Source organism: Entelurus aequoreus, linkage group LG25 (assembly GCF_033978785.1).
Source record: "Entelurus aequoreus isolate RoL-2023_Sb linkage group LG25, RoL_Eaeq_v1.1, whole genome shotgun sequence".
NCBI classification, from domain to species: domain Eukaryota; kingdom Metazoa; phylum Chordata; class Actinopteri; order Syngnathiformes; family Syngnathidae; genus Entelurus; species Entelurus aequoreus.
This window is the reverse complement of record NC_084755.1, coordinates 3,783,752-3,810,411: the sequence shown is the minus strand read 5'-3', so window position 1 is coordinate 3,810,411 and position 26,660 is coordinate 3,783,752. Positions and strand designations below refer to the sequence as shown.

General features: G+C 38.4%; 1 protein-coding gene across 1 annotated transcript in view; it reads right to left on the bottom strand.

The window, feature by feature from the left end:
• Positions 1-26,660, bottom strand: part of tbl3 (transducin beta like 3) — a 48,164-nt gene that overhangs the window by 11,104 nt on the left and 10,400 nt on the right. The window contains exons 10-20 of the mRNA XM_062037169.1: positions 26,411-26,637; positions 23,691-23,832; positions 20,302-20,360; positions 20,108-20,214; positions 19,893-20,022; positions 16,467-16,706; positions 16,329-16,399; positions 12,764-12,920; positions 5,398-5,456; positions 1,362-1,465; positions 567-638 (exon numbers count right to left, since the gene is read on the bottom strand). Coding sequence (XP_061893153.1) covers positions 567-638; positions 1,362-1,465; positions 5,398-5,456; positions 12,764-12,920; positions 16,329-16,399; positions 16,467-16,706; positions 19,893-20,022; positions 20,108-20,214; positions 20,302-20,360; positions 23,691-23,832; positions 26,411-26,637 — 1,368 coding nt within the window. The remainder of the gene's footprint in view (positions 1-566; positions 639-1,361; positions 1,466-5,397; positions 5,457-12,763; positions 12,921-16,328; positions 16,400-16,466; positions 16,707-19,892; positions 20,023-20,107; positions 20,215-20,301; positions 20,361-23,690; positions 23,833-26,410; positions 26,638-26,660) is intronic.

The window sequence follows — 26,660 nt, the reverse complement described above, 5'->3', positions numbered from 1 at the left end:
GTGACATTCAGTTTCTACCCGGGATTGGAGACAAACATACTACAACAGAAGACAGACTCAGCAGCAAATTTTTTAACCCTTCGTCGTGTGGATTAAAATCATTTTTCATCTAAACGGGAAGATATGAACATCCTATGAGTCGTTATCAAAGATCAGACATTGTACAGTAAGCGATCGTTTTCTTATGTTTGTGGTTTGTATTTCTTGCTTAGCACTTAGCAATACTGCTACATGATGCTAGTGTTTCACTAAAGCTGGATTAAAACCACTTCTAAAACTTGTAGCTCACCCTCATATTCAGGATAAAAAATATAAGGTTCTGAACCATCACTTGTCCTAAAGTAATCGTTATTGGCTCCCACAAAGTCTGCATGATTTGCATTGCTGTTGGTGGTAAAGGGGTCAAGGTATTGTGTTTGGTTTATAAAAATGTGTGTTTTTCATTTTTTAAGTACCGGTTCAGGCCCTGGCACTGTTTTTCCAAGTACCGATTTGGTACCAATATTGGTTAAAATGTAAACCACATCTATACCTAATCTTGACTATATTTTTGCTACTTTACATACCTTTCTGATCGGGTCTAAGTTTCATCACAGTCTTCTCCAGAAGATCATGCCAATCTTCAACTTGACGGATTGCTATGACAAACAGTTGAGAAATGTGTTGATGAGGTCGTACTGTACATACAACAACATATAGAGCACATACAGTACATTTGTATCCAATAACCTGTTCAACCAGTGTGTTCGTAACAATGGGAATGTAGATCAGGAATGATGCAACACAAAAACACGCTACAGATCTCTCCTTTTAAGTCAGATTTGAGAAGAAAAAAAACAAAACACGAAGTCATTCAAAGTGAAAATTTGCCATTAGTTATAATTAAAATTGTGTTTCCATTGCAGGGAAGTTATGTACAGTAATTAGCACAGTGGTTCTTAACTTGGGTTCGATCGAACCCTTGGGGTTCGGTGAGTCGGCCTCAGGGGTTCGGCGGAGGTCAAGACACACCCGACTCATCGTGTAAATAAAAACTTTTCCCTATCGGCGTATTATAATGTTATAATTTTCCATCTGATTTGCAGGTGTGGAATTTGTTGTGAGTTCATGCACTGTGTTGGTTTTGTTCTTTGAACAAGGTGATGTTCATGCACGGTTCATTTTGTGCACCAGTAAAAAAACATATAACTTTGTCTTGAATTTGAAAAAACAAACATTTTTTTTCACTAAAGGGTTCGGTGAATGCGCATGTGAAACTGGTGGGGTTCGGTACCTTCAACAAGGTTAAGAACCACTGAATTAGCACAATGTCAGTGCTTATGAAAGAGACGCCGAGTGTCTTTTAATAAAAGTTGAAGTACCTTTAATTACAGAGAGCACTGTGTGCGGCTGGTCCAATGAGATGGCGAGGCCCAGAGCTTTCAGGTATTTCTTTTCATGGAGCAGGTTGGACAACTCCTGCTGCCTTTACAAAAAAAAACATAGGACAGATAGAATGACAACAAAGACGTTTTCCATTACCTATACTAAAAACAGACGCCAACTTAAAGCTTGGCCAGCAAAGTCACATTGTTTTATTTCATCAAAATGTCACCACACCTCTTTGTATGAAGACATAGATCAGGATCAAATGCATGAGAAAAATGTGTCAAGTGTCAGACAAAGGTGAATTTGAGCAGAGGTATCGTATGGCTTATTGGAAACGCTCAAAGACGAGCCTGACCTGCATCTGGAATGCCCTCCCGGTAACAGTTAGAGATGCTACCTCAGTAGAAGCATTTAAGTCCCATCTTAAAACTTATTTGTATACTACAGCCTTTAAATAGACCCCCCTTTTAGACCAGTTGATCTGCCGTTTCTTTTCTGCTCTGCACAGATTCGATGACCACGGATGACGCGCTAGCTGTCCAAAGTCGGGACCCAGGGTGGACCACTCATCTGTGCATCAGTTGGGGACGTCTCTGCGCTGCTGACCTGTCTCCACTCAAGATGATCTCCTGCTGGCCCCACTATGGACTGTACTCTCACAATTATGTTGGATCCACTATGGACTGGACTCTCACTATTATGTTGGATCCACTATGGACTGGACTCTCACACTATTATGTTAGATCCACTATGGACTGGACTCTCACTATTATGTTAGATCCACTATGGACCGGACTCTCACACTATTATGTTAGATCCACTATGGACTGGACTCTCACTATTATGTTAAATCCACTATGGACTGGACTCTCACTATTATGTTGGATCCACTATGGACTGGACTCTCACACAATTATGTTAGATCCACTATGGACTGGACTCTAACACTATAATGCTAGATACACTATGGACTGGACTCTCACACTATTATGTTAGATCCACTATGGATTGGACTCTCACAATATTATGTTAGATCCACTATGGACTGGACTCTCACACTATTATGTTAGATCCACTATGGATTGGACTCTCACAATATTATGTTAGATCCACTATGGACTGGACTCTCACAATATTATGTTAGATCCACTATGGACTGGACTCTCACACTATTACCGTATGTTAGATGCACTATGGACTGGACTCTCACACTATTATGTTAGCTCCACTATGGACTGGACTCTCACTATTATGTTAGATCCACTATGGACTGGACTCTCACAATGTTATGTTAGATCCACTATGGACTGGACTCTTACACTATTATGTTAGATCCACTATGGACTAGACTCTCACAATATTATGTTAGATCCACTATGGACTGGACTCTCACACTATTATGTTAGATCCACTATGGACTAGACTCTCACAATATTATGTTAGATCCACTATGGACTGGACTCTCACACTATTATGTTAGATCCACTATGGACTAGACTCTCACAATATTATGTTAGATCCACTATGGACTGGACTCTCACACTATTATGATAGATCCACTATGGACTGGACTCTCACACTATTATGTTAGATCCACTATGGACTGGACTCTCACACTATTATGTTAGCTCCACTATGGACTGGACTCTCACACTATTATGTTAGATCCACTATGGACTGGACTCTCACACTATTATGTTAGCTCCACTATGGACTGGACTCACACTATTATGTTAGATCCACTATGGACTGGACTCTCACACTATTATGTTAGATCCACTATGGACTGGACTCTCACACTATTATGATAGATCCACTATGGACTGGACTCTCACAATGTTATGTTAGATCCACTATGGACTGGACTCTCACACTATCATGTTAGATCCACTATGGACTAGACTCTCACAATATTATGTTGGATCCACTATGGACTGGACTCTCACACTATTATGTTAGATCCACTATGGACTGGACTCTCACACTATTATGTTAGATCCACTATGGACTAGACTCTCACAATATTATGCTAGTTCCACTCGACGTCCATTGCACCGGTCGCTCAGGGGGGGTTCCCACATCTGCGGTCCTCTCCAAGGTTTCTCATTGTCATCCCATTGGGTTGGGTTTTTTCTTGCCCTGATGTGGGATCAGAGCCGAGGATGTCGTTGTGGCTTGTGCAGCCCTTTGAGACACTCGTGATTTAGGACTATATAAGTCAACTTTGATTGACTTTGATTGATTTGCCGAAAACGCTGTATTCAATCAAATGATGCGACTAAAAAAGTTTTTTCCACCATATTTAAACACTTTAACACATGTTTACTGCTGGTTAACTTGAAGAAGAAACAAATCAACTCAACATAAAAAAAGACCAGTTGTTTTTGCAGTGCATCGCATAGTGGATAAATCAGTAAAAAGGCGTTACCTGAATTTCAATAAGAAACTGTTTCTCACATGAGGTCATTTTGTAATTGGCATACATGGCCATAAAACAGGTGCATGTAATTAAACATTAGACTGGAAAAGATATTTAAAGCAAATATTTGTGTTGTTATTTTTAGAAATTACTGATGGAGGTTATGAAATTGTTGTTTTGTTTTTGTTAGTTTGCAACATAACTTAAAAAGTTATAAGCAGATTTTGATTAAACATTCAGAAAATGGGACAAGGAACATTACATTTTGGAGCTGAATTGAAACCAATTTCATATGTGCTTGCCTCCCACCAAACAAACACCATTTTAACATGGAACATGCCTTTTTTTAAAAAGAAAAAAAAGTTTTAGATAAGCGATATTGATTGAAAAACAATACAATAGCATGTACTACAAACTACAAACATTTTTTTTTAGTTTTTATTAATGTAATAATATTGTTCAGCATTTCTTTGGAAAGTGGACTTCTGCAGGTGTCTCCCAAGGGATGTTCCTCCATTGTGTAACAATACCAATTGTTATTGGTGTGTATGAGTAACGGAACACTATGCAATGGCAATATGTATGTCTAGGTACCATGGATAATGCTTGATCGTCCAGTTTGTACAGTCAGGAGCAAAACAAACAGAAACAATTAGGGCACACACATTAGCAGCTTCTCTATATTTTCATGGATAAATGTCCTTTGTTTGAACGTTTTTGGCTGCATGGCGTGGAAACTGGCTCCTGCATCGTATGACACAGACGGACAGAGCTGCGCGGGTTCGGCTAAACCTTCCGAAACGTTTTTAATGGTTTGTTTCTCTGATTTGGTGGGTGTCGCGAATTTATGTTTAAAAAAAAAAAAAAAAAGATTTAAAGATAAACTATTAATATTTATTTTAACAGAACACATATATTTCTAAAAAGGTGTCTATTCAAACTCTTACATTAAGATCAGTAGTTGTTTTATTAAATAGTGCTGAACTTGTTTTTTACACTCTTATGAAAGTTAAGAATATTAAAATGTTACTTAAAACAATGCCTGTTCAGTTTAAAACAAAAAATGTGTAAAAATTGACAGAACCAGATTTTTTACATGTATCCATATTTAAGTGTTACTTCTTTACGTCCATAGTCATACTACAAAACAGCTAGTGTTTTTCCAATTCAGTCTGCAAAGTAAAAGTTTGACTGTGTGTGGGCCTTGAAGCTTTTGGAATGTAAAGGGTAGACAAAACAATGAGGTAGGAGAGAACGAGGAGGGGAAGCAGAGGCAGACCGGTTAGAGCCACGGATCTGGATGGGTTATGCAAGGCTGGTCTCATTATTGTCAAATATTTGAGAATAAACCACAAAATACCAACTACTGCCTGGTGATCAATTTAAACTCCAGCTTATGTGCCATAAAAAGAACTTGGGAGTGACCAGCAGCTTAAAATCCCTGGGAGGAAGAGCTGGTCAACGCAACAAACGCTTTCACCCTAAAATTAATTCCTTCATTTCACATTATTTCCTGTTGGTTGAAAATGAAAAAAAACTTCACCCAGCGTTACAAAAGAGATGGTTCAACTTTAGAGTTTGCACTGTATTAGATAAAAAAAGAACCTTACTTCATGATCTGATCCTCCTGTTTGGCCTGCTCCTCTGCCAGCTCTGCTTCTGTCACATCCTGGTGGTAGACAGAAGCTATTAAACCAGGGATGTCTGCATTTTTAAATTAAAGAAACTGCTGTTCGAAATGTGTCCACTGAATGTCGCAATAGTAATTCTGTTAGGCAAGACAAATAGTTTCTACAAGCAAGTATACACAGCAAGAAGTACATGGTAAAGTGGGGCTGCGACTCCTAGCCCTAGACCCAACGTAAAACAAACAAGAGTAAAATAAACAATTGGTAACCCCACTTAAAATGCTGCATGAGACACTGCACGTCGATATAGTTCTGTGAAAATTAATGTATTTGTGCAAATTTAGAAAGTGAACAGTGTGCGATTTACTGCAATAGTCTCAGTCTTTTCAGTTTTTATTTTTGGTTTGTTAAAATTGTACACGTAGCACAGCTTTTATGTTTCTATCAATACACAGTGATGCCTAGAAGGCAGGGAGTAACTCAACCCTCTTGAATAGCTTCTACCTCAGTTTGTGGTTTGTTGCGTTAGCACAGGATTATTATGTGGAAATGACAAATGAGGTAGTTGATACATTAAAGAGTTTTTATTTTTGTTTTTTGTTCAATCCTCAATGGGCTGTGACTTGAATGTCAGTGTTTCCCATACCTGTGGCGGTGGGGGCGTGGCTATGGGCGTGGTCACCATGACATCGAGCAATTTGCATAATTTACTACAATGATTTGATTTTCTCTAAAAAGGCTCAAAAAATGTATACTTACTAATTAATAATAACAGTTTTGTTTTAAACATCCATCCATCCATTTTACAATATAATTACAACACTTATATACAGATTTGAACAATAAGTTATTCACTGAAATATATTTATTAATTGTGGTTCTTACAAAATATATATCTTATAAAATATAAAAGCTAAAATGTCTCAACGCTCTGCCCCTTTAATTAGTGCATACTAAATAATTTAACTTTAGCCTACTACTACAACCATATTATTTACCAGCAACATAAAGTGAAACAGAGACAGAGGTGTCCTGCCACAGTCAGTAACAAATAAACAGAAAACAGTAGTGGTGGTAGATAGACACAGAGCTTCATCAAACATCTGATCCACTGAACAAAGAGCTCCAAAAATCTTGAACTTTAGACTGCCATCAGTTTTACTCCCTACACTTAACCATGTGTTTCCTACTGCCTGCAGACTTTGCACCCTTTGTTATATACACATGTTGTGTTTCTAATATTAATACATTTAATAAAGTCAAATACAAATAAGGCAACAAGAGAAGTATCCTACACTTCTCTTTTATAAAGTAACTCTGAACAGCCGATATGGGCATCTACATCGACTATATGATTTGCCTGAGAAGCTGGAGAGGAAAAAAAAAAACAATTTTTTTTTTTTTTTTTAAATTTTATTTGTGGCGGACGTAATTCTTTCGTGGCGGGCCGCCACAAATAAATGAATGTGTGGGAAACCCTGAATGTTAATTGCTTTGTAGATACACTGAGATGAAGTCTAAGTTAATTGTGTTCTTCATGGTATTTTTGAAACGGCACCGATTTTTTTCCTCAGAATTTTCAACTAACTTTAACTGTTTTGTCGAGAGGATTATTTGTAGAGATGTCCGATAATGGCTTTTTTGCCGATATCCGATATTGTCCAACTCTTAATTACCGATTACGATATCAACCGATACCGATATATACAGTGGTGGAATTAACACATTATCATGCCTAATTTTGTTGTAATGCCCCGCTGGATGCATTAAACAATGTAACAAGGTTTTCCAAAATAAATCAACTCAAAATATGGAAAAAAATGCCAACATGGCACTGCCATATTTATTATTGAAGTCACAAAGTGCATCATTTTTTTTAACATGCCTCAAAACAGCAGCTTGGTATTTGGGACATGCTCTCCCTGAGAGAGCATGAGCAGGTTGAGCAGGTTGAGGTGGGCGGGGTTGAGGTGGTGGTGGTGGTGGTGAGGGGGGGGGGGTGTATATTGTAGCGTCCCGGAAGAGTTAGTGCTGCAAGGGGTTCTGGGTATTTTTTTCTGTTGTGTTTATGTTGTGTTACGGTGCGGATGTTCTCCCGAAATGTGTTTATCATTCTTGTTTGGTGTGGGTTCACAGTGTGGCGCATATTTGTAACTGTGTTAAAGTTGTTTATACGGCCACCCTCAGTGTGACCTGTATGGCTGTTGACCAAGTATGCCTTGCATCCACTTGTGTGTGTGAAAAGCCGTAGATATTATGTGACTGGGCCGGCATGCAAAGGAAGTGCCTTTAAGGTTTATTGGCGCTCTGTACTTCTCCCTACGTCCGTGTACACAGCGGCGTTTTAAAAAGTCATAAATTTTACTTTTTGAAACTGATACCGATAATTTCCGATATTACATTTTAAAGCATTTATCGGCCGATAATATCGGCAGTCCGATATTATCGGACATCTCTAATTATTTGTGATATTTACATTTTCAGAATGTGCTTGTTTTATTTTGGGCCGAAGTAAAACTAAGAAAACAATCTGAAATTGTGGTAGTTGTATTTTTAAGTTATTGTGCCATGATTTTACCCTTCTGGCCCACGTGGGAATATATTTTCCTCCATGTGGCCCCTGAGATAAAATGTTTGACACCCCTGTATTAGACATTCATTTAATTGTTGATACTTACCAAATATATGTTTGTGTTTGTCTTAGTGAGTTAGTTAGCGGCATGACCCCAAAACTACATCTTCAATTTCCATGAACCTTTTGGGCCGATAACATATTTTGCTAGAGTATTAAAAAAACTGGGTCGGGTGGATTGTTTTGTTGTCTTTTTCGTTGCCATCACTTTCCAACAAATTTGGCATACGAGCGTGTTCGTCCACGTTGATGGGCTCATCTTGTTCATTCGGTTTGACGCAGAAATATTCCCACAATGAGACTTTTGGCTTTGCAATCGTCTCTTTTCCTCCTAATTTTGTTACTTTGCCGTGCTTCTCACTAGCGAGTTGCGGCTAGTGAGGCTCTTTGTCTGTGCATGTTATGTGCGTAGGATAGCGGCCCCGCCTCCCCCCAGGACTGTCAAGGATGTCAAGAGAGTTCCCAGCAGGGGTGCAACGATTCGTTTTAACAACAATTCCATTTGAATCATAATTTGATGTTGCCGATACGATTCAGGGACGATATTAGTTTATTTAAACAATAACAATTCAGTGTGTGGATATCAATTCTAACTTTTCAGCAAAAAAAATTCAACCTGTGTGACTGTGAAATAAATACTGACTATTGGACATTGCAGGTTAGGCTTCCTATTTTCCTTTTATTTCCTGTAAGGGAATTAGGTATAAATTAATTATGGATACAACCAAGAAAGTAAATGACTAATGGCTAATGCATTAACATCTTATTTGAATAAAGTGCAAACAACAATACAGGAGAACTTTTCTGCTCTTATTTTCAACATTCAAAAATGTTCATTAGCAATAACCAACATTTTAACAGTAGATTTACTGGCTACTTTTGCTGCTCTTTTCCAACATAAAAATAATACAATATTAATGTCAAACAAAGTGCAACCAACATATTTTCAGGTTGAATCAGCAGTAGCTTTACCTGAGAAATTAGGTGCAACCTAATATTCTCAAGTTAAATGAGAAGTGGCTTGACCTGCCACAACTTTTATTTTAATAAACAGCTACTGTGGCCAAGACAACCTGCAACACAACAACATAAGGCCACAACATAACAACGTTTAGCTATAGCAGAATTGCTAAAGTCATAACAAATAAAAACGCCACAACACAACATAAAGCTACACGTTACAATACAACAACTTTAAGCCAAAACACAACAACCTAAAGACGCAACAGAAGTAACAGCAGACAAGTTTCACAAGCCTCAAATTTTAACTTGTTATGGTCAAGGCAAGTGTAGCCTTAAAGGAGGGCTCATGGAGTTAAAGGACGAGTGAGCATCCCAGTAAACAAGACTTTATAAACAAGTTGTGACAACGTTCACGACACATCGCCTGCTGCATGTTTCCTCACGTCATTAACTCTCAGTCACAGCTGATGGACGCCGTATTGAGAAAATAAAAGCAACATCAAATAGTTTTCTCCTTCGCTGTATACTTTTAGTGTGGGGACAAGTGTCTCCAATATTGTCCACACCTGTCTCCATCTAAACGCAGCAGTGCGCTCTTAAAAGCACGCCGGGGAAATGACGTTAAATCAAGCGCTTGGCTACCTTTACTAAGAGGGGAAATCTCCGGAGCAAAGTCCGTGTAGTTAGTCCGCCATGATTATCAAGCCAAACGACGCTAGTGTGCATAAGCCTGACTTTGTGTTGCCAAAAATCCATTAATAAATGACGGGTTTTCGGTAATGAAAAAATTAGACGGTATTACTAACCATCTGGAATTTAATCGCAAATAATCGTTATACCATTACATCCCTAGTCCATTAACAAGTAAAAAGTCAAGGGCGGTCACGGGATGTTCTTGCCGTCGATGTTGGTCAATTCTTTAGGGCATTATGGCAAGTGACGAGGGCGGTCGTGGCTTTTGCCGCAGTTGCCGTGGTTAAATTCAAGCCCTGGTTTCGCCGACGGACCAAGTGGCAGAGGTGGAAAATTGGAAACAGTGTAGTGAAGTTGGAAAAGTAAGTGAAGTGTGACAAATTTTTAGTCATAAATTACTTTTTCAATAATACTAATTACATCGTTTTCAACCCTCTGCAAAACAGGGTCCGCTGTCACTTCCCTTGTGTCCGTCACTTCCTTAGTGGCATTTGTATTTGTTGTATCCTTTGCAATCGTGCTGCAGCCGAAAGTTGTCGTGTTGTGGCTTCATGTTATTTTCTTGTGGCATTTGCATCTGTTGAGACCTTTCTCCGCCATCGTAGGCATGTTTTGATGACTGATGGCGCGTGGCGATGACGCCACAGACGGGCAAACAGACTCGAGTAACGTTTACCATCATTATTAACAGTGCTAAACTAACTGCCGTTCTTAAAGGCCTACTGAAACCCACTACTAGCGACCACGCAGTGTGATAGTTTATATATCAATGATGAAATCTTAACATTATAACACATGCCAATACGGCCGGGTTAACTTATAAAGTGACATTTTAAATTTGCCGCTAAACTTCCGGTTCGAAACGCCTCTGAGGATGACGTATGCGTGTGACGTAGCCCGGCGAACACGGGTATGCCTTCCACATTGAAGCCGATACGAAAAAGCTCTGTTTTCATTTCATAATTCCACAGTATTCTGGACATCTGTGTTCGTGAATCTGTTTCAATCATGTTCATTGCATTATGGAGAAGGAAGCCGAGCAAGCAAAGAAGAAAGTTGTCGGTGCGAAATGGACGTATTTTTCGAACGTAGTCAGCCACAACAGTACACAGCCGGCGCTTCTTTGTTTACATTCCCGAAAGATGCAGTCAAGATGGAAGAACTCGGATAACAGAGACTCTAACCAGGAGGACTTTTGATTTGGATACACAGACGCCTGTAGAGAACTGGGACAACACAGACTCTTACCAGGATTACTTTGATTTGGATGACAAAGACGCAGACGTGCTACTGTGAGTATGCAGCTTTGGCTTTTTTTGCGTATGTACGTAACTTTTTTAAAATATATAAGCTTTATGAACCTTGGGTTAGGTGAACGGTCTTTTGGGCTGAGTGATTGTGTGTGTTGATCATGTGTTTGAATTGTATTGGCGTGTTCTATGGAGCTAGGAGCTAGCAGAGGAGCTAGGAGCTAGCATAACACGTACCGTACCGTACGTGCGCGTCACATACGTAACTTTTTCAAAATATATAAGCTTTATGAACCTTGGGTTAGGTGAACGGTCTTTTGGGCTGAGTGATTGTGTGTGTTGATCAGGTGTTTGAATTGTATTGGCGTGTTCTATGGAGCTAGGAGCTAGCAGAGGAGCTAGGAGCTAGCATAACAAACACGCAGGTGTTATTATGCAGGATTAATTTGTGGCATATTAAATATAAGCCTGGTTGCGTTGTGGCTAATAGAGTATATATATGTCTTGTGTTTATTTACTGTTGTAGTCATTCCCAGCTGAATATCAGGTACCGTGAGTATGCAGCCTTGGCTGCTAAACATTCGATAACTTGACCGTATGTGCGCGTCACGTACGTAACTTTTTAAAAATATATAAGCTTTATGAACCTTGGGTTAGGTAAACGGTCTTTTGGGCTGAGTGATTGTGTGTGTTGATCAGGTGTTTGAATTGTATTGGCGTGTTCTATGGAGCTAGGAGCTAGCAGAGGAGCTAGGAGCTAGCATAACAAACACGCAGGTGTTTTTATGCAGGATTAATTTGTGGCATATTAAATATAAGCCTGGTTGTGTTGTGGCTAATAGAGTATACATATGTCTTGTGTTTATTTACTGTTGTAGTCATTCCCAGCTGAATATCAGGTCACCCCCGGCTCTCACAGCATCTTCCCTATCTGAATAGCTTCAACTCCCCACTATTCCTTCACTTGCACTTTACTCATCCACAAATCTTTCATCCTCGCTCAAATTAATGGGGAAATTGTCGCTTTCTCGGTCCGAATCTCTCTCACTTCATGCGGCCATCATTGTAAACAATAGGGAACTTTGCGTATATGTTCAACTGACTACGTCACGCTACTTCCGGTAGGTGCAAGCCTTTTTTTTATCAGATACCAAAAGTTGCAATCTTTATCGTCGTTGTTCTATACTAAATCCTTTCAGCAAAAATATGGCAATATCGCGAAATGATCAAGTATGACACATAGAATAGATCTGCTATCCCCGTTTAAATTAAAAAAATTCATTTCAGTAGGCCTTTAAATCCAATGTTATCTCTTTTTAGTATTGATAACAAAATAGTATTGATTGTCTTTTAAGACGCTATTAGAGCTATATATATCTTCTGGTAGACCAACTTGCCGAGCACAGATCAATGTAGTTGAATCTTAGGAATATAAATCAATAGATCTATGTAGTGGATCATTCGTTACACCCCTAGTTCACAGCTTTCATCTATTTCTGCTATGGAATAAAACTGCTGAGAGCGATGCACAGAGTGAAGCCTCTTGCACCCTAATTGGAAGTGACAGACCAAGAAAACAAACACACACAGATATGGCAATTTATCGGTTATTGACTTAGTTTTCATGTATCGTTAGATTAATTTATTATCGTGGTGGCCTAGTTATCTTCTATCATTGCCTATTGTGCTGAACCTGTCAAACATAATTTGGTCCAACGTGCAACGCTACTACCGTACTTAATGATGGTAGCATTGTGTTGTGTCATGGATTGATGGCAATGGTACAAGACCTCCAACTCCATTTACTCACCATCCACACAATGATGTTGGAGTCGACTGACCCGGTCACCATCTTGTCGTCTTTGCGGCTGCCGTGGAGACCCCACACTTTGTCCTGGTGGGCGTCCAGGGTTTTCACACATTCATTGGTCTTGATGGTCCATAGTTTAACCAAACCATCTGACCCACTATGGAGGAAGTGTGGTTGAGGGGATTGGTTCTGCATTATAGCTTAATCCATATATAGTATCAGTACACTCTTCACATTTCAGCAAGCATTTTATTAGAGTACAGTATATGTTCTCAAGGTACAATACTATAATGGTGTAATGAGCCATTTTCAGTGCATAGTATATCTACACTTCCATACCAACAGTACACTGACTAGGGCTGGGCGATATGAATTAAAAAAATATCGTAATATCGATATAATTTATTTCATGTTAAAATGACCAAACACTAGGGGTGTAACGGTACACAAAAATTTCGGTTCGGTACGTACCTCGGTTTAGAGGTCACGGTTCGGTTCATTTTCGGTACAGTAAGAAAACAACAAAATATAAATGTTTTGGTTATTTATTTACCAAATTTGTAAACAATGACATAACATACATAAACACACAGGGTTCATTGCCAGGGTTAATGTGGTCAACATATATAAATTAAAAACTAAATAAGATAAGGCTTCGAATGGTTTCTTAACAAAACCTTTCTACATATAAAGTGCTTTTTTTATTGATTGATTGAGACTTTTATTAGTAGATTGCACAGCACAGTACAGTAGACCCGAAAAAGTTTTTCAACTTGTTTAAGTTGGGGTCTACGTTAATCAACATTAAACTGCCTCAAGATGTTGCTCAGATTAAATAAAATGACAAAACTTTTCTTCTACATATAAAAAGTGCAACATTAAACAGTTTCAAGTCAACTCAGCCTCAGATTAACTTTTCTTTCCGGTTTGGTTGGTTGTTTACTATTATGAGTCACGATTGGTTGAGATTAGGGCTGCAACAACTAATCGATTAAATCGATTAAAATGTATTATAAAAATAGTTGGCGATTTAGTCATTGATTCGTTGGATCTATGCTATGCGCATGCACAGATTAAATTTTATTTTTTTATAAACTGCAACATGTACAAACAGCTGAGAAACAATAATCAAAACAAGTAATGTGCCAGTATGCTGTTTTTTTTCCAATAAAATACTGTAAAGGATAGAAATGTAGTTTGCCTCTCATCCGAATATTAATCGATTAATCGAAGTAATAATCGACAGATTAATCGATAATCAAATTAATCGTTAGTTGAGATTAGAGCAAAACATTAGAGACAGGCCAATCAGAGGCAGGATTGGGCGGTTCATGGAACCAGGAAGGGAAATCCCAACAGACATCCCAAATGACGACGAGAGAGTCGGAGAAGAGAAGAGGAAATATTCAAGCAAGCGATTTATATATTAAAAAAACTAGTGGAAGATGGCAGAGGGATTCTCTTCTTTAGATTTTTCTTTTAGCGATGTGAACAAAGTCCAGGAAACCCGCAATGTGTCTACTTGGCCACATTTGGACAAATGTATGCATCTGGATAAAACATTCATTTGATTTGTTTACCATGTAAGCTCAAATCAAAACTGTTCTCCAGTTGCCTAGCCGGGCATATTCCGCACCAGAAATACTGCCAAAAATGTATGCCGAAGTGAGGAAGATCATAGCCGCACAATGAAGTCAAGTCACTTACTTGACCAGAACATACATGTGTGACAGTCCATTACATTGTCCACTGGGAATTAAAAAGTGCCTTCCTGCATATTAATTTTTTATCTGAGTTTGATACATTTTGTATTATTTGCACAGCTATGTTATTCAATTTACGTAGAAATAATATTTTTCTTTTTTATTTATGTTATGTAATTCTGTGCTACTTAAACAGTGCTGTTAATACCCATCTTGACTAACTGGGTTAATAAAAGTGTTTACAGTACAGTTGTCATTCACTTCAATTTCAGTGAATATTTCTCAAAAATGAATATCTTTATATTAGGGGTATAACGTGTGGGAAGCAGATCAGAATCATATCCATATTTAAGTGTTACTTCTTTCTAAAACTCCTATAGTCATATTTACATCAGCTAATGTCTCGTGTGGTAAAAAGTGCTTGGATTCGAGTGTCCTTGAGTAGAGAGGCAGAGCGCTGTTGAGACTGCCATAACATTCCTAAGATAAGGAGCACAGGGCAGTGCTGAGCTTGGGGGGACAGGAGGTGGAGAGGAGACCGAGCTAGACCGGGCGAGGGAACGCTGGTGTGCTAGATTGGTCTCACGTTTGTCCTCTAAGCTTGGAGAATAAACCACAAAATACCAACTTCTGCCTGGTGATTGAATATGAACATCAGCTTATTGCCATAAAAAGAATCTGGGAGAGACTAGCAATTTGAATTCCCCATTGGAGGAATGCTGGTCGACGCAACAAACGGTACACAAAAAATTCGGTTCGGTACGTACCTCGGTTTAGAGGTCACGGTTTGGTTCATTTTCGGTACAGTAAGAAAACAACAAAATATAAATTTTTGGGTTATTTATTTGCCAAATTTGCAAAATCTTCCACCAAAAATATTTTTCTTAGTGGAATATTTGATGTGAAGTAATGGGAACCTTGGATAGGTCAATAATTCATAATAACATTGATTTTGATTCAATATTATGTTTTGAGCAATGAGTTTGAAAAAAAAAAAACAGCTTTGTTTTATTAGTCAACATTGTAACTTTTTCTAAATTACATTTAACCTTTAAGCTTTTATATTTCACTTTTGTTATGTTTTTGTTTATTTTAATAGTATTTTTAGAATGTGCCGTGGGCCTTTAAAACATTAGCTGTGGGCCGCAAATGGCCTCCGGGGCACACTTTTGACACCCCTGCTATAGATAATAAAACATTAAATGTGATAAATCTATGGATAAAAAGCAGAGCCTGGCGAGGCATGCGCGTTTATCATAACTCTCTCTCTCTCTCTGTCTCTGCCCCTCCCTCAACAATGCTGCTGCGCGCACAATTTGTTTTGTTTTTAACCCCTTCTTAACCCTGAACGTACATTGAAAATACACGCAACCCTAACTCAAAATGCCGGACATTTGAGGCATTTAAGAAACTCCGCCCTGACAGCTCCGCAAAAGAGGACATGTCCGGTGAAAAGAGGACGTATGGTCAGTCTATCGTAGCCCGTTAGCTGCTAGCATGCTGTGTGTTGTGCCTCGGTGTGCATTGTTTACACAACGTGCGTTACGCTACTTAATATGTCTGTGTGGAAACTCGTTCGGTACACCTCCGAACCGAACCGAAACGGTTCAATACAAATACACGTACCGTTACACCCCTACTTTATATGTATATTTTCACCGGAAAATATATCGAGATATATATCGAATATAGAGTTTAAGTAAAATTACACAGAGATATACTTTTTCGTCCCTATCGGCCAGCCCTAACACTGACTACTCAAAGTATATCCAAGTTTACTTCCAATAGTATTGTCGCTTGAGAAGAGAAATGATTGTAGAAATGTGAGTGCCTTCAATGAAAGAGGAGGGAAATGGAGTCACCTGCTGAGCAGCTGAGTGCCTCGGCTGACAAAGATGGCCTTCAACACGGATGCGTCGTGCCCCTCAAAAGTCTAATTAGGATGACAGAATACAATTTATTTTAGATTTCAGCAAGCTGTGAAGTGTCTTCCTGCGCACCTTGAGGCAGCTGAAGTCCTGCAGGCCCCACAGCTTGCTGGTGCCGTCTGCGGAGGAGGTGGCCAGCACTTGATCGACGGGCGAGAAACAGACGGCCCAGATACCTCGCCGGTGGCCCCGAAACACACCAAGTAGGCTGAGGCCGCCCTCACCCGACAAGGACCACAGCTTGGCCGTGCGGTCTTGTGAGCCGGAAGCCAGCAGCTTGTCGTTGGGCGAAACGGCCACGCTATTGACATCCTAGAATAAGAAACAATTTATAGGATTTAGGAAGGATTTTAGGGCAAAACCCAAATTATTTAAATGGGAGTCAACATTAGTTTTTGCTTTTGTTTAGTTATGGTGCACCAGATACTTACTTTTTTTTTTTTTTTTTTTTTTAGAATTGCATGTGACATTTATTATAACAATACTGCCAAGTCTTACATTTTATAAAATAAGCTTTACAAAATATGTTACTTAATTACTACTTACTTGTTATAAAAATGTTCATTATTCTATAGTTTGTCAAAATTACAGATCGGGACTCAAAATCGGATCGGATCAGAGGCCAAAAATTTAGGAAATATATTCCGCTCCGAATGTCTTCGGCAATTTCTGTACATTTGGTGTCGAATGATGTCATGATGAGAACGCTTCTGCACTCTGACCATATCAGCAGTTTAGTCATACTGGAAATACGCAAACAAATAGAAACATGTGCTCTCTATCATTCACAATCCCTATGTAATTTAACATTTTCTATTTAACTTTAACTTAAGACATGAACACATCTGTTTTTGTTTTTTATGCATTCTAAGTCCAAAATTAATAAATAAATAAAAAGTCAGCGAACAATTGAGTCAATGGCTCTCTATTCCGCCCACAAAACCCTCTAAGTAACCATCACAATACTCTTTTTTTTTATATATATATCGTAACCTGAACATTAACCAAATATACTCTTTTTTTTATAAATCGCAACCTGAATATTAACCAAATATTAGCTATATTGCTATCATAAGAGGTAACACAGACAAACTATTTTTAGTGGCGCACTGATAACAGAGAGGTAACTCGCTGTGCTATGTAGCATTTAGCCGGCCAAAGTCCTGCTGCTGCATCATTGTGTCTCGCTCGTCAAAGTTATTCTAGATTAGAAATCATGCTTTTCATCTGAAAAATAAGAGGATTTAGCCATTAATCTAGAAGTTCTTCACCGGTGACATGCAATGTATACTCGGAGCTGGAGACAAAGACACAATATCGGAAGTTCCTTTTCACCCTTCTTGCGGATTTCGATTAATTCTTCATCTAAACAGGAAAATATGAACATCCTATCAGTCGTCATCGCATTGAGAGCAGACATTGTACATTAAGCGATCGTTTTATAATGTTTGTAGTTTCTATTTCTTGGTTAGCACCTAGCAATACTGCTACATGATGCTTAGTGTTTCACTAAAGCTGAATCTGTTTAGCACACAGCTTCTAAATCTTGTAGCTCATCCTCCTTATATTCAGGCTAAAAGATTATAAGGTTCTGGATCATCATTTGTCCCAAATCGTTGTTGGCTGTCAAAAGTCTGCATTATTTGCATTGTTGTTGATGGGGAAGGGATCTGTAGTTCCCACCTCTACGTCACGGATCGTGCCTGGCTTGCTCATTCTCTCTCAAAATGGCTTGGGAATCTCTGTGAGATTGATACTATTTTGATCATATCGATTACTCGTAAACGTTAAGTCAGATATACAGTCGTGGTCAAAAGTACACTTGTAAAGAACATAATGTCATGGCTGTTTTGAGTTTCCAATAATTTGTACAACTCTTTTTTTTTGTGATAGAGTGATTGGAGCACATACTTGTTGGTCACAAAAAACATTCATGAAGTTTGGTTCTTTTATGAATTTATTATGGGTCTACTGAAAATGTGAGCAAATGTGCTGGGTCAAAAGTATACATACAGCAATGTTAATATTTGCTTACATGTCCCTTGGCAAGTTTCACTGCAATAAGGCGCTTTTGGTAGCCATCCACAAGCTTCTGCTTGAATTTTTGACCACTCCTTCTGACAAAATTGGTGCAGATCAGCTAAATTTGTTGGTTTTCTGAAGGGGACTTGTTTCTTCAGCATTGTCCACATGTTCTCAATGGGGTTTAAATCAGGACTTTGGGAAGGCCATTCCAAACCCTTAATTCTAGCCTGATTTAGCCATTCCTTTACCACTTTTGACGTGTGTTTGAGGTCATTGTCCTGTTGGAACACTCAACTGCGCCCAAGACCCAACCTCAAGGCTGATGATTTTAGGTTGTCCTGAAGAATTTGGAGGTAATCCTCCTTTTTCATTGTCCCATTTACTCTCTGTAAAGCACCAGTTCCATTGGCAGCAAAACAGGCCTCAACATGGACAAGGATATGACCTTCTGGAGGAAAGTTCTGTGGTCAGATGAAACAAAAATTGAGCTGTTTGGCCACAATACCCAGCAATATGTTTGGAGGAGAAAAGGTGAGGGCTTTAATCCCAGGAACACCATTCGTACTGTCAAGCATGGTGGTGGTAGTATTATGCTCTGGGCCTGTTTTGCTGCAAATGGAACTGGTGCTTTACAGCAGTGGTCCCCAACCGCGGACCGATTGGTACCGGGCCGCACAAGAATTAAAAAAAAAAAAAAAAAAAATTTTTTTTTTTTAAATGAAATCAACATAAAAAACACAATATATACATTATATATCAATGTAGATCAATACAGCATGCAGGGATACAGTCAGTAAGCACACATGATTGTATTTATTTATGTTAAAAAAAAAAAAAAATTAAAATTTTTTTTTTTTTTTTTTAAATACACCCCCCATTTTTAAATACACCCCCCCCCATTTTAGAATGGCCTTCTCAAAGTCCTGACTTAAACGTGTGGACAATGCTGAAGAAACAAGTCCATGTCAGAAAACCAAAAAAATTAGCTGAACTGCACCAATTTTGTCAAGAGGAGTGGTCAAAAATTCAAGCAGAAGCTTGTGGATGGCTACCAAAAGCGCCTTATTGCTGTGAAACTTGCCAAGGGACATGTAAGCAAATATTAACATTGCTGTATGTATACTTTTGACCCAGCACATTTGCTCACATTTTCAGTAGACCCATAATAAATTCATAAAAGAAGCAAACTTCATGAATGTTTTTTGTGACCAACAAGTATGTGCTCCAATCACTACATCACAAAAAATAAGAGTTGTAGAAATTATTGGAAACTCAAGACAGCCATGACAGTGTATGTAAACTTTTGACCACGACTGTATATGATAATAGCTCCAATATAGACTTCTTTTTCAATTCTACTGGTACTTTAACAGGACTTGGGTATGTAAGTTCTCATGTGCAAATGCTATAATTGCAGTTTTTATTTATTTTTGGTTAGAGTCTTTGCTGTACAAATATTGTTTTCCCGTGTACCTTATCATGTGCCTTCTCTGTGACACGTGCAGTCAGCTGGTGGACATCAGTTGTAGACAAGTCTGCCGGGAGATCCCACACCTTCACAGTGCAGTCCTGACTGCCAGACACTATGAAGGATGCTTTCATCCTGCACACACACAATGTTTATGTTATATAGACAACATTTTTTCCTGCGTTGCTAATGTCACATACAGACGATGTGTGTCTGTTACCTAGAACAGGTAATGGAGCCCACTGCGTTAGTATGACTGGAACCGTGGGCCACACAGCGGACCTGGCCGCTGTCACCATCCATGTGCCACACACGCACTGACCTGTCCTGTGGACAAACACATGACAGGCACTGTGTGCATGATTTGCTCTAAAGAAGAGGCTGCAGAGAGGAAGTCTAGGCGTGTGCTCTCACCTTTGCACAGCTTGCAAAGACAAAGCCTTTCTTAAACACATCCAACGATAGGATAGTATCTGTATGAGGAAATACAAAGAGGAAATGAGTCGTCATGGCCTCAACTGCATAAGGAAATCTGTGGTCTAGACAACAGTTTCTAAGGCACGCCAAACCTTGTTAGATGTGGTTTCCTTGTTTCACCACATTCCATCCTTAACATCGCCACCATTACTATTAATAACCTTAAAAAAATATGTAGCATATCTGCATTGCAACTACTCAGCTTGACAGGACACTGTTATTTGTTACTGCAGTTTTCTATTGACAAAAGCAGGTCTGGAACCTGTTCAACCAGTGCTGATGGGAGGAGATTATGTACCTAAAAAACAAACATGTTGAGTAATAATAATAATAGATTTTATTTGTAAAAAGCACTTTACATCAGTGGTCCCCAACCACCGGGCCGCGGCCCAGAAGAATTTTTTATTTTTATTTTTTTTATTAAATCAACATAAAAACCACAAGATACATTTACAATTAGTGCACCAACCCAAAAAACCTGGACATGTTTCAAACATTGGCGGGGTTTTGTCAACAAAGCAGATGAATCCAGCATGTCTGTGCAAGAAGAAGATCAAATGCTGGAGATCGCAAATGACGGCACCCTTAAAAGTGTATTTCAGACAAAACCTCTGCCTGTTTTCTGGATTAAAGTCATGGCCGAATACCCCGAGATCGTCACCACAGCACTGAAAACACTGTTGCCCTTTCCAACATCCTATCTGTGTGAAGCGGGATTTTCTGCAGTGACAGCCACCAAAACAAAACAACGTAGCAGACTGGACATATAAGCACACTTCGGGTGTCTTTGTCTCCCATTACCCCCAGTTGGGACTGTCTCGTTGCAGAGAAACAAGCTCAGGGCTCCCATTGATGTAGCGTTACGGTGAGTTAAAAATCTCATGCACTTTATATTCGTTTTTAATGTTGTATCTGCATCTTATTTTGAAGGGATGTAAACGTCACCATAGCAACGAAAATCAGAGCGCGTTTGGGCAAAGGGAGGTGAGGGAGAGGGGAGAGGAGGAGCTTGTGAGTCGACTCGGGCACACAAACATGCAGGAGGCTTATCTGACGGTTCAAACTGACAACTTTATTTCAGCTGTTGAAAAATAACATTCATAATGACAGTAGTGTGGAATTGCTAGTTCTTGTCATTTATATATTTTTCCACGTGATTTTTTTATTTATGTAATGGGCAGAGAGGAAGTTACCAGAGACTTTGATGTTATACTCATGTTACGTTGTTGGCGTAATGTGCTAATAAAGGTCCATATGAATACACAGTGGATTCACGTTTATTATTTTACTTTTTTCATGAAAAAAAAATAAAAATAAATGTTATTATTTTTAAAAATCTTTCCATTTTAATCAATTTTCTACCACTTGTTACTCTTGGTGTCTCCTAGCCACTCAGGCAAATAATTTTGTCTAAAAATGCATTTTCCCATCGATAACGTGACGACATCATACTCGCGCCGCAGTGTTGGTCGGGCGAGCGCTCTTTTATACATATATATATATATATGTATATATATATACATATATACACACATACATATATACACACATACACATACACATATGCATGTATATATATATATATATATTTATATATATATATATATATATATATACACACACACATACATACATACATATATATATGTATATACACATACATATATACACATACATATATACACACATACATATACATATATACACATACATATATACACACATACATATACACATTAACATATATACACACACACATATATATATATATATATGTGTATGTATATATATATGTATGTGTGTATATATATATATATACACATATATATATATAAACATACATATATACATACACATATATATATATACACATACATATATATATATATATATATATGCATGTGTATATATATATATATATATATATATATATATATATATATATATATATATATATATATACACACACACATACATACATATATATATGTATATACACATACATATATACACATTCATATATACACACATACATATACACATGCACATATACACCCACACATATATATATATATATACATACACATACATATATACACATATATATATATATGTGTGTATATATATGTATGTGTGTATATATATATATATATATGTATGTATGTATGTGTATATGTATATATATATGGAGCCTATCTCAGCTATGTATATATATATATATATGTATATATGTATGTGTGGGAAAAAAATCACAAGACTATTTCATCTCTACAGGCCTGTTTCATGAGGGATTTCCTCAATCCTTAGGAGATTTTTTTAAAAATGTATATGTATGTGTGTGTATATATATATATATATATATACACATATATATAAACATACATACACATATATATATATATAAACATACATACACATATATATATATATACACATACACACATACATATACTTATATATATATATATATATTTATATATATATATATATATATATATATATATATATATATATATATATATATATATATATATATATATATATATATATATATATATATATATATATATATATATATACATATATACATATATATATATATATATATATACACACACATACACAGCCCGGCCCCCGGCCAAATTGTTTTAACTCAATGCGGCCCTCGAGTCAAAAAGTTTGGGGACCCCTGATCTATCGCATGGTGATGTACAGCGCACACACACGATGTCCTACACAAAGTACATTTACAGTCCGTCATATCATCATCCTTTTGTCACTTGAAAAAATACAGAGGACATGACCTTGCTGTCCTCAATGTAATGGTAAATGGTAAATGGGTTATACTTGTAAAACGCTTTTCTACCTTCAAGGTACTCAAAGCGCTTTGACACTATTTACACATTCACAATGGTAGTTATGGCCATTGATTCGCCCTATCGTAGTGAGAAAAACAACTGTTTGGCTGCAAACGAGCAATACTAACTGCCAAAGCCAACGACAGTCATCGTCATGTGTCTCATATGACAAAGTTTGTTGAATCTGTAGTCCTAATCTGGTCAAAAATACTGGACTTTCGACCTCAAATATGGGATAATGGATAGAGTAAATCTACAATGCAGTAAAATAAATATGATGCCATTCACTGTACTATTCACAGCCCCTAGGGGACAAGTTTGCATAGTAACTACCGGGGATTGCTATGATATGATTGTATTTTTGTATTTGGACTTGAGTTTTAAACACAATAGAAAATCTAGTGTCAAATATTGCTGGACTAACTTCAAACTGCACTGCGCACACACTGCCATCTGCTGGCCACTGACCTGTGTGTCCATAGAGGATCTGGCAGCTGTTGGTGAGCAGCTCAAAGACTTTCAGCTGGCAGCTGTTGGTCGCTACCACAACGTGGCTGTCGTTTTTACCCAGGAATTTCACATCCAGCACCTCGTCATTGTAGCCCACAAACTGCAAAAAGTGAAAAAAAAGAAAAAAGAATTTGACAGTGTGTTAGTGTTAGTGTTGATTGGCAACACTAAATTGGCCCTAGTGTGTGAATGTGAGTGTGAATGTTGTCTGTCTATCTGTGTTGGCCCTGCGATGAGGTGGCAACTTGTCCAGGGTGTACCCCGCCTTCCGCCCGATTGTAGCTGAGATAGGCTCCAGCGCCCCCCGCGACCCCGAAGGGAATAAGCGGTAGCAAATGGATGGATGGATGGATGGATGGAGTGTGTTAGTGTTGTCCTGATACCAATATTTTGGTATCGGTACCAAAATGTATTTTCGATACATTTCTGTACTTTTCTAAATAAAGGGGACCACAAAAAATTGCATTATTGGCTTCATTTTAACAAAAGATCTTAGGGTATGTTTATTATTGCAAGTTTGTCCTTAAATAAAATAGTGAACATACAAGACAACTTGTCTTTTAGTAGTAAGTAAACAAATAAAGGCTCTTAATTAGTCTGCTGACATATGCAGTAACATATTGTGTCATTTTCCATTCTATTATTTGATCAACATTATAAGGGACAAGTGGTAGAAAATGATTTATTAATCTACTTGTGCATTTACTGTTATTATCTGCTTATTTTCTGTTTAAACATGTTCTATCTACACTTCTGTTAAAATGTAATAATCACTTATTCTTCTCTTGTTTGATACTTTACATTAGTTTTGGATGATACCACAAATTTGGGTATCAATCCGATACCAAGTAGTTACAGGATCATACATTGGTCATATTCAAAGTCGTCATGTGTTCAGGGACATATTTCCTGAGTTTATAAACATAAAATACATTTTGAAAAAAGATTTTGTGATTAGGGTTGGGTATCGTTTGAATTCGAACGATTCCGATTCCAATTCTTTGTTTCGATTCCGATCCCTGGCGATTCTCGATTCCGATTCTTTTAAGCGTTTTGGATATTTTAAATGAGCTAGCTAACCTACATACAGTCTTTCTGAATGAAATAGTCTGACATTCTCCATCAATTTTAATTCCATTAACTTTTTATGAACTTTACTATAAATTCCTCACAGGGCTGTTTTCCACTAGAATATAAATATAAAATCTATGAACTTGAATATAAATATTATAAATACATTTTCCCAGGGGTACACTTTCCTCAAGAGAGCTTTATTTTTGAAAACCTCATGAAAACACCTTTACACACACAAGTGTATGATGCTGCAGGTACTTAAAAATGTTACCGTGCTCCCACTGATGGGCTAACCTGGTGCAGAAAAGCAAATAAACAATAAGAAACAACTTGCAAAACCCAGTCCAGATTAGCTGCAGGTACAGTATAAAATCAGAGACAGTTCTTTTTTAGGAAAATGACCATATCCGCCTTCTCAGGCAGGATGTGTGAGCGTTCTGGACAGATAGTGTCTCCTGCTGTGGAAAATACACGTTCGCTGGGTGTGGAAGAAGCTTGAAGGCATAAATAGGATAAAGCGAGATCTGACAGCAGGAGGAGGACGGTCGGCGCAGCGCGTCGAAGACGGGACACGCATATATTTGTACTTCATGAACTCGGAGGTGCTTCATCATGTTCGACGTGCACCCTCCAAAGCACGAAACAGTCCTGTCGCACGTGTTATATTTCGCCGACATTTCATTTTTTTTAGTAAAATAAAGCCACACTTTCGACCGCCGACGCCCGCTATCCATGCTTGACTGACTCGCTCGGCTACATAGGCTCGGCTATGCTAACACTTCCGGCGGTGGGCGCTTCTTCGTTGGTGTTCAGCGGCTTCTTCTTCCGGTCGGCGGACTTATTCTTTTTTTCCGGTCGGCAGACTGGGTATCGAAACTACGAATCGAAATTTAAACTTTTGAACGATTCCGGGAGAATCGGAAAGTTAGTCCCGGTTCCAATCGATACTCGATACCCAACCCTATTTGTGATGCTAAAAATTATTGATGTAATCATAGTAGTATCGACTACATACGCTATTGTACTTGGTATCATTACAGTGGATGTTAGGTGTAGATCCACACATGGCATTTATTTACATTGTGACGCCGGTGAGCTACTATGTGTAGTGAAGCATGTTTAGCTATTCCTCGTAAGAAACTTACTTTATTTGTCGCCATGGAGGCGAGGATTAGTGATTTAGAAGTAGCTAAAACACTGCCGACTGCGGCTGGACTTTAGCCGCTAGCTAGCTAGATAGGTCTTAAAGCACCTCTTCCTGAGGGCGTTTCAGTGTTATAACTTCACCTTTATCTTCAGTTTTTAAGCCAAAATGCGTCCGTTCTCCCTTTTCTGTCTACACATTGTGTCTGCTTGTAAGTACTCTGTGTGTTTGCGCTGCCGAACATGCTCCTCTGCTCGTAAAACCAACAATGACACGATGACAGGGGGGCGGGGGTTGGGGGACCGGTACTTTTTAGAGGCGGTATAGTACCGAATATGATTCATTATTATCCCGGTACTATACTAATACTGATATACCGTAAACCGTACAACCCTAGTACACAGTATACATCCCTAGAGGACCGTACAGTCCGGTATTTTCCAGAGTATCGTTGCCTTACCTGCTGCTGTGTGCTGAGAGCAGGAAGCTTGTAAAACACTATGTTGTGCTCTGCAGTAACTGTGGCCAGCCTGTCGGAGGCAGGGAGTTCCAGGAGGTATGTTAGACTGCGGGGGTCATCGTCCTTCTCCTCCTCCTCGTCATGTTCAGAGGGCGGGCTGAGAGTGGAATGAAGTGGCTGGATGTAGACGCAGCGGCCCGTGCTGGCTTCCCACACTCTTAACACCCCTGGAAGAGGAAAAAGGCAAATA